This window comes from Buceros rhinoceros, unplaced genomic scaffold, assembly GCF_000710305.1.
Source record: "Buceros rhinoceros silvestris isolate BGI_N320 unplaced genomic scaffold, ASM71030v1 scaffold26376, whole genome shotgun sequence".
Taxonomy (NCBI): domain Eukaryota; kingdom Metazoa; phylum Chordata; class Aves; order Bucerotiformes; family Bucerotidae; genus Buceros; species Buceros rhinoceros.
Window position 1 is genome coordinate 10,523 of NW_010417321.1, and position 9,356 is coordinate 19,878.

The window sequence follows — 9,356 nt, forward strand, 5'->3', positions numbered from 1 at the left end:
CTCGGCACTGGTGAGGCCACACCTTGAGTACTGTGTCCAGTTTTGGGCCCCTCACTTCACGTAGGACATTGAGGTGCTGGAGTGGGTTCAGAGAAGGGCAACAAAGCTGGGGAAGGGTTTAGAGAACTTATCTTAGGAGGAGCAGCTGAGGGAACTGGGGTTGTTTATTCTGGAGGAGGCTCAGGGGAGACCTTATTGCTCTCTACAACTACCTGAAAGGAGGTTGTGGGGAGGTGGGGGTCAGTCTTTTCTCCCATGTTACGAATGACAGGACGAGACGAAATGGCCCTAAGTTGTGTCAGGGGAAATTCAGGTTGGATATCAGGAAACATTTCTTTACAGAGAGCGTCATTAAGCATTGGAACAGGCTGCCCAGGGAGGGGTGGAGGCCCCATCCCTGGAATGTTTAAAAGACATGTAGATCTGGTGCTGAGGGACATGGTTTAGGGACCCTGGCAGTGCAGGGTGAACAGTTGGAATCGACGATCTTAAAGGTCTCTTCTAACCAGATGATTCTGTGTCTGCACTAGCGTAGACTGAGACGCTGGATTTGCTGTGGATTTGTTCTCAATACTCTTCAGATCCAAGGTCTCATTGGATGTTGAGCATACATTAATTCAGCACACTAAAAATAAGTTCCAGTGGACATCGTCACTTCCTAACTACTCTTTTCTAGGAACCTCTTTCTGTAATGACTGTCTTCACTGCTTCTTGTTACTTTGTTTCAAAGAAGCTCTACAGAGCTGTTATCAAAAGAATGATTCACAGAACTACACAGCAGAAATTCTCATCTACAGAACCACCTACGCTATTCTGTTCAACTTCGTGCTCCATGGCGATTTTAGTAGCACTGCAGCACAAAACAGGTTTAGCTGATGCTGGGCATAATTAACACCAGCTAGTTAAAAATACACCTGGACTGAAATATACTGATATTTCTACGTGTTGGTACTGGATCTCTTTCTGCACACCCTTATAAAATGTATGTCATTCACCAGTCATCTGAACATACCTACCCATTCAGTAAAGCTACCAAACCTCTGCTGGCCAGACAGGAACATTCTGTTCAGAAGCTGAAAGCAAGTTTACACTGCTGTGCTTTCGCAATGTAATGCAAAGAAACCATTCTTACAAGCACACTAGTACCACGTAAGGATGTCAATTCAGTGCTAGATAATAAAACTCATCTTTAAACTGTAAACATTTCATTGCTTTACTGTCATCAAGCGACAGATAATATGGAAGGAGGATTTACTGCACAGCACTCATCTACAGGAACTTTTCCAAACAAGCATACCTATTTTTAAACTGCAGTTGTTATAGATTTTCATTCTCCGTGTTAATTATTACACAGATATTCAGGGTAGAGTTAGTGGGAAGTCATTTCATACCTGAGACTGGATGTCTGAAATTTTTGACCAAGAAAATTCAAATTCACTTAGTGGTACCTTAAAAAAAAGCAGTAAAATAGCAGAATTATTTATACTGTGTAAATACTGAAAGTGTTTAAGACCTAAAACAAATAGAAAAAGAACTGCTAAAGAGCAGGTTTTGTTTTAATACCACAGCTGTGGCTGTAAAGCGCCTTTACAGTGCCAGTATGATCACTTCCTTTAAGCTAGAGGAATAAGGACACTCAGTATGACACTTCTACCTCTTTAGGTTTTGCTTTTACCACTGTAGTTACAAGTGGCAAAACTCTGTAAACAAGTCCATAAGGAGAGCAACCAAGAAACGACCTGCAGTTCTACTTTATTAAAATGATTATGTTTAGCAGACGGCTATGCTTCTGTTGGAATTGAGTCTGTCAACACAAAAAATAAAAACGGCACAAGCAATACCTGGATTTTAATTTCCTCTGGATGGTCAAACTCCCCATATCTGTCCACAGAGAGGTCACAGGAAATTTATTTATTTTTTCGTAACACAAGCTGCACAGTTGCAAAGCAACTATAAATACACCCAATACTAATCTTTATGCTGCTGTCTTTAGACTCAGTCAGATGTTCAAATAAATGTGTTCTACAGATGTGATGGTTTTTGCTGAAAAAATCAATCATTACAGTTTTTGCCACGCAAAACCTGTTGCAGAGTAAAAAACCACCAAAATAGATGTAGGTAGATGTAAGTTTACCCTGGCTTGTTTTAGGTAACGAAGAAAGCCCAGTTCTTCTGGTCGTAAAATGAGCAGAGCGTGTCCTCTACCATTTATGCCTCTGGCAGTTCTACCAACACGATGAATATATTCCTTTGGAAAGAATAAGAAACAGCAACTCCGATCATCTTTGAAACATGTAATAATCAAACAGCTTCACAACCCTCCCCAAATTTAACATTAATATAGTGTAATGCATCATCCATTATCTGTAAAGAGTTTTTCTTAGCACTGACATACATGGATTTCCCTCATGGACGAGGGAGACCAAGTGCTGAAGATGCAATGAGACAGAACCGTAACCATTTTACCTTTTACTTAAGGAAAAGAAGAAAAATATCTTGGCCTGCTGTCACTAAAATTAAATTTTGCTTTTGGTATATTTGCTGTGTATATTTGTCAAAACTTCTGTGTTTTTTGAGTTTCGCTTGTTTACACTGGACACCTACTCAGACTAGAATACTGACTTTTAAATAAAAATCAAACTTCCACTGGAAAAGCTGTTGGGAGACTCAGGGATGCCATTATAACCTCATACTCCCCCTGAGAAGTGCTTTGTTGTTTAGCTGATTAGATTTTAAATTAATGTAACAGCACCAAGAATAATGCTTTAAAAAGCAACCCTTAAAAAGCTAATGAAGGTCTCAGCTAGGTGCAGCATCTCCTAGCAGCTGGTGTAGAGAAGTGGTAGAAATCAGTGGCTAGACACGAACACAGCTGATTCCTGACCTTTGTCAAGCAGCAGACTCAGCTGCACTTGTAGCTAGGGTTTGATTTGTTGCTGCGAAGTCTCTCTACTTCCTGAACTTACTTTTGGATCATCTGGAGGGTCATACTGGACAATCCAGTCAACTTCAGGAATATCCAGTCCTCTGGCAGCTACATCAGTGCACAACAGTATTCCAGATTCCGCATTACAGAACTGGAAAAATGTTGTGGTACGTTTGGTTTGTTTCTGCTTGCCCTAAAAGGAAACAAACACATTAAGGATGAAATATCAACCAAAAAAAATTTTTTTAATTAAAAATCTGTAAGTTTAAATCTAATTTTCCATTTCACATATTATATCACTGCCAAAAATATAAAATAATTTGGGGCATATTTCCATATCATGGACTTGTACAGATCAAGCAAAACCACTTCACGGTGAAGAAACAACGGTACCACAGTCAGCAGCACAGGACTACATGAAAAGGAATCTCTCAAGAGCCTACACCACATCTTCCAAAGCATTAAAAATCTGGTGGCACAGGCATTCTTTTCAGGAGGGCTGCATAAATGCCTGAAGTTCAGAAAAAAGACATGGGCAAGTCTAGCAATATGGTAGATAGATCACAGGTTAAAAACAAACACACACACACACACACATCATATTTGTAACAGCTTTATCAAAGTAGAGCAAAAAAAACCCCCAAAAGAACAAAATAAAAAAGAACATTTGCGGTTCAGTTACAACTGTTTCACAAAACTCCAGTCAATTCTTTCTCCCAAACTATGGGTTATGTGGTTTTGACAATTTAAAATACTCATCTAAATGGTGAGAGTTGGCATAGTAAAGCCAGACATCATCCTGGCCTTAGAAAAAGCACCCGACACTTCAGGGATCAGTGTCCTGATTCCTTTGACAAAAACTTAAGAAAAGAGAAAGTTTGCTACACGCACAGGAGAAATTAGCATCAGTGTTCAGTCCTGGTTTGGAAAATAGCACGATTAACACTACTGAAGTGGTGTTATTAGGTAGTCTCTGCTTTACCTCCTTCTGTACAACAGACTAACCAAGATCATCATCAGTTTTGTGAGCAGAGTGCCTGCTTATTAGAAACTGGACTGCAACAAACAAAGCAAGTGTAAGGTCATTAACACCATACAGTTCCTATCAGATTAATTACCAATAAATCAATGAATAAAGTACTTACATGAATGGCTAAAACAGGCAGATCAATATAGTTGAGTAACTCATAGTGGTACTTCACTGACATACATGAACTAAAAAATACCATTAGTTTCTTCTTCCGGTTCTTCTTGAGGAATGTGAAGAGCAAAAGGAATCTTTTTTCAGATGGACACACTACATACCCCTGCGAAAATTTTAAATATTGTTACATAAAGAAGTAGGGAACAAACTCTTGTTTCAGCAATACAATTAAATTGGGAAGTGTTATGTTGTGGGACAAATATGCCAAATAGTTTTTCCAGCTGTACTGGGCCAAACTATTCAGTTTGTTGCCTGTCCCTCACCTTGGTACATCAAACTCCTAAAGATGATGCAACTGGCAAGAAACTTACTGTAATAACTGAAACATAAAGAAGTCATTTCTAATTAATCCTCCAAACTAAATTCAGTGAAAAGTAATTAGTGTATACAATAAAAATGCATCTCAGGAACTTTGAATTACTGACATTAGGCATGAAAAACACTGCATAGGGTTCTTCAGAGTTTTTACAATTTCAAGAATTTTATTTTGCAGAATCCTCGCTACTGATTTAGTCTTTTAATGCAAATATGTAGATACTGGTCATTTATAACGAACACAGAAACTACTATGTAACTCCACTCCGCTATTATTTGAAGCAACAACAACAAAATACTTCTGAAGTGTATGTATCTCTAGTCAGTGACATGGAAAATACAGTTAGAAAGTCCACTGGAGCTTAGGTCTATAACACAGACAGGGACAGAGAAGTGTAAGTACCTGTATTAGTGTTTAATGAGGTTTTAGATCACCTGTCCTGCATACACTGACAAGATGCACATAACTTACTGCAGTCAGCAGACTGAATAAAGCCCTTCAGGCTTCTGCCCATCAGGATGGTAACACCCTTCAAGACAGTGCTTGTACAGCCCAGGTGAAAACACACAGGGCTCGCTATGTTCACAGATCATACCCCTTTTATAACATTCATGTTTTACCTGTTCGAGACCATCTACTGTCGCTGTCTCCTTGTGATCATCAACCCCAACGTACAACGGCTCTTTCTTCAGAGAGATCTTCGCCAGGTCCTCAACCTTTCTGGTTTGCGTGGCAGAAAAGAGCATCGTCTGTCTGCGCTCTGAACGAAATAATTGTTTTGAAAGACAGCCTTATTTTTTAAATGAGAATTCAAATAGCAGGTCCATAAAATCTCTAGCTGCAAACTTCCCTGAGCAAGTCTACTTTCTTCAATTAAATCCTAATTCAAACATACTGCTACTGTCAAACAAAGACAGGTGTAGCAGTATTATGCACTGGATGTTTCCTTAGGCTGTCTCCTTAGGCTGCCCCCACCCCCAAATCCTAGCAGGTATCAAACCACAGTATTCTTTCTCTCTGTGAAAACGTTAAAAATCATTTGCACTTCAATTCAGACACAAAACAGTGACTCTAACAGAGACCAGCCTTGTAGTTCTAATCATAAAATTATTTAATTCACGTGAATATTAAATTGGTTTTGTTCTTAAAACAAAAAAATGTCATACTAGATTGTGCAACAAACTTAGCAAAGCTGTGGTGCACTGTTACTGTTTGTGTTGCAAAATCACTTTAGCACATACACATTTGTGCATCTGTGCTGAGCCTCTGTGACCTCAGTGCTCCTAGAACAGGTGTAGGAGGTCTCCTGCCTGCCTGCGATCTCTCAGCTCAAGCATGTATCCTGATCCTACCACATTTTCTTCTTACACGAGTACATGTGAAATGCAGACTTGGCCTGTTTCATTTCACAATGGCAAAACCAGCAGCAATTCTTCTTGCCAAGCAACCAGGGCCATCATTTTTGATGTGGAACCTCAAAATATTTATCAGTGATTTTTTTATATACTATTTCCATGTTTTGTTTTAGTTTTTTCTGCATTTGGAAAGTTAAAGAGAGCCTTGTTGACTTCGAAAATATGTTTAATAAATCAACTACAAGGACTACCTAAATGAAAAATTAGGAAAAGGAAACTTTAAGGTGAATACTTAAACTTCCTTAAGATATTGTTCTTGGTGGTATGAAGAACATTGCAAGTCAGAAGACCTTTTCTCTTGTATTTAATCCTTACTAGGAAATAAATGGGCAGAGGAAGATGAACGAGAGAATGTAGATGTTAAACTGAAAGGATCTTATATCAACAGAATTATATCCCTAAAGTGCATATGAAAACTGTCCGAAGGACAAAGAAATATTTACAAGCTGTCAGAAAAAAAGGATAGAGTAAGACAATCATTCTGAAGCGCATCTACAGAACTATAAAAATTAATGACTTCTCTTAGAATAATTGGGTCATAAAGAAGACATAATGTTAGTCAAGTGATTTCCAGGAAAGATGGATCCTTTTTCTTACTTGGTAGAAGTTTTATGATCTGTTTCATTTCTTCTTCAAATCCAACCTCCAAGATACGATCCGCCTCATCAATTACCAAACACTGCAAGTTCTTATACATGAAACCTGGAGTGTTCTGGAAGATTAACAAATTCAGTCAGACAGGGAAGGAGTTTTAGTGTGTTTTAATAACACAGATTAGACATCACTATTTTATCTACCTGCATATGATCCAGCAGTCTTCCTGGTGTTGCCACAATGATGTTGATGCCGTTTCCAAGTTTCTGTGCTTCTGCTGATCTGTTACTGCCTCCCATGATCAGACCATAGGTGTGAACATGATGATTCATAAGTTCTTTAAGAACTCCATAGGTTTGCATAGCAAGCTCTCGAGTAGGAGAAAGAATAATAACACCCGTTCCTAAAAAATACAGCAACCGGATAAGAAAAAGTTACAACTCGCCCAGTCCCTCTCCTAGCCACGTTCCTAAATGCCTGCATCACACAAAATCCAACTGTGAAATTCAGAGCCTTACCATTTCTAGGCATGAATTTCAGCTTGTAGATGAGCTCTACTGCAGGAATAAGAAACGCGAGTGTTTTGCCACTGCCTGTTTTCGCAGCTGCTAAAATATCCCTGTATGCAGCAAAGTTAGAAAAATAAGTCTTTAGATGATTGTACAGAGAATAAAAACAATCCCATCCTGAACAACGCTGACAACTTAGAACCATAATATGCTTCAATGGAAACCAGCAGAGTTGGCATTACAAGGTTGGTAGCAGATGTGGTCCGCAGCAACTGGTCACTATGACTGTAGCGACAGCGTGGGAGAGTGTCTGAGAGACACTGACAACAAGACCAGTGAAAGCAGACTTTCCTGCTTTCAAAGCCAAATGCAGCTTCCGTGAGCTTACCCAAAGCATTTGTTCACACGCAACACAGATATATTAATATCTATAAACAAAATAATAATACATGAGGAGGTATTAAAAAAAAAAACCAAACCCAAACCATTTAGCTGCAGAAAGTCACATTTCATGTTTTTAGTTTGCTAGTAAAGTTTACACAATATTTGGGGTCAATAAAGTGATCAAAGATGTATTTCTTACCTGCCTTCCAGAAGCGGCTTAATACTTTTATGCTGAATTTCAGTCATGTGCGTAAACCCCATGTCATTTATGCCTTTCAGTGTATTCTCACTGACAACACCAGCCAGGGAAGTAAAAGAATTGTCTTCAAAAGCACCTGAAGTCAGAGGGGAAAATAAAGCATATCCAAACTTATTTCTTCAATTCCACCTGTCCTCTGACATCACCCAGTTAAAACTGACCTAGATGAAAAGATGAAGAAAACCAAACCCAACACCAAAGCAAAATACTTCTTCTTGTCTCTTTCTACCACGAAATCCGAAGACATTGTCAAGATACTCTGTATGAATGTGTTCCTAAGAATACTACACGGAACTGTTACAAATGAACAGGAGTGCACTGCCACTCCTCCCACGTCCCCTAGTCATACACCCCCATCTTTCTCTTCACTGACTTCTTTCTCTACAGGTAAACCAATGTGTCTGTACGCTTTAAAAAGATTTTTCACTAGTAACTTTCAGGCTAACAGCAGCGTGTATCTAATTGAAATGTCAAAGCACAGTGACCAAGTAAGAGTCATATCAGCCGCGTCAAACACCTGACGTACAAAGCCCACTGCAAACTGCAACTCGCTCTGAAGAAAGCGCTACACCTTGGCTACTGGCACAGACACGAAAAAGAGAACACACGTTACCTGTTACACCCAGGGGTAAACTGGGCACTTCATCCTCATCCTCCTCCCCGTCCACTTCTTTCTCTCCGGAATCCTGCTGATCTTCATCTTCTACCTCCACAGATTCGGATGCTTCAGTTTTTGCTTTTTTAGTTTCTGCATCTACAGCGTGATTTTACAAAAGACAAATCTGTTAAATACGGAAAGCTGTTCCACAGAGTGAATTCTTTTTCAGTCTGTAAGCCACATACAAATGTCATGCTTTTTTCAAGGGGTGGGAGGGGGGCAGGAGAAGGGGAGGCAAGGTTTCTGTGGGACCTTCTGAGGCAGAGAGCAAAAACCTCAGAAGCTCCTTGCACACAGTCCACTTTGCAGAGTAAACCAGTGAAGCTTTAGTATACTACGTGACATTTTCTGGGGAAATGAGGAACCAGTTACAGAATTGTCTCCCGTCTCTAAAGCAGACACCAACTTTCCAACACAGCCTGTGCTCAGGTCACGTGAAGTATATCGTCTGTTCTGTTCTAAGTACCTGAATCCTCAGAGAACTGCCTGACAACACCTGTTTGATGCAATTTTTTGGAGTATTTTTCCAGCATACTTTGGTTTCATAATACACAGATATGTTGCCAAAGGCTGGATGCGTTGCTAAAAAGACGAACTGGCTGGACATTCAAGCACAGAAACCATCTGTCTGTCAAAGCTCTACTTTGAAAGGCAGTACAATAAACAATAATATTGTACATTATCGTATATAATAATAAACAATATAAACAGATATCTGCATGATAAACAAGCAACACGTCCAAACTTAACGTTACAGAGCAGCATCCTCTGCAACAATTACATCGCTTGCTAGCGGTTTAGTCCGTAGTAGAGTTCAAATGTTACAATCAGAATAAGCAAGCAGGTAACGCTGAAGACCTCAGGGCTTTCTAACGTGCACCAGGCCAACACGTGGAACTAACTTCTCACATTCCACCCACAAATCCTCTCCCACGGGGAAGAAAACGAAAGCTGGCGCCTTCTGGGGTCTCCAAGGCTAACTCAGCCTTGGCAGACAAGTTGGTTTTGCTAAGACAACGTACCGTCTTCCGCATTAGCCACCGCTTTCCTCTTTTTCTTCTTTTTTCTCTTCTTCTCCTCCCCGCCGCGGG

General features: G+C 39.7%; 1 protein-coding gene across 1 annotated transcript in view; it reads right to left on the reverse strand.

The window, feature by feature from the left end:
• The window catches only part of DDX18 (DEAD (Asp-Glu-Ala-Asp) box polypeptide 18), an 11,201-nt gene extending 1,868 nt beyond the window's left edge, over positions 1 to 9,333 (reverse strand). Inside the window, exons 1-11 of the mRNA XM_010138170.1 lie at positions 9,288 to 9,333; positions 8,221 to 8,355; positions 7,548 to 7,683; positions 6,974 to 7,074; positions 6,659 to 6,858; positions 6,459 to 6,573; positions 5,067 to 5,206; positions 4,072 to 4,233; positions 2,967 to 3,119; positions 2,135 to 2,248; positions 1,392 to 1,448 (exon numbers count right to left, since the gene is read on the reverse strand). Coding sequence (XP_010136472.1) covers positions 1,392 to 1,448; positions 2,135 to 2,248; positions 2,967 to 3,119; positions 4,072 to 4,233; positions 5,067 to 5,206; positions 6,459 to 6,573; positions 6,659 to 6,858; positions 6,974 to 7,074; positions 7,548 to 7,609 — 1,104 coding nt within the window. The 5' untranslated portion in view covers positions 7,610 to 7,683; positions 8,221 to 8,355; positions 9,288 to 9,333. The remainder of the gene's footprint in view (positions 1 to 1,391; positions 1,449 to 2,134; positions 2,249 to 2,966; positions 3,120 to 4,071; positions 4,234 to 5,066; positions 5,207 to 6,458; positions 6,574 to 6,658; positions 6,859 to 6,973; positions 7,075 to 7,547; positions 7,684 to 8,220; positions 8,356 to 9,287) is intronic.
• Between the last annotated feature and the right edge of the window lie 23 nt (positions 9,334 to 9,356).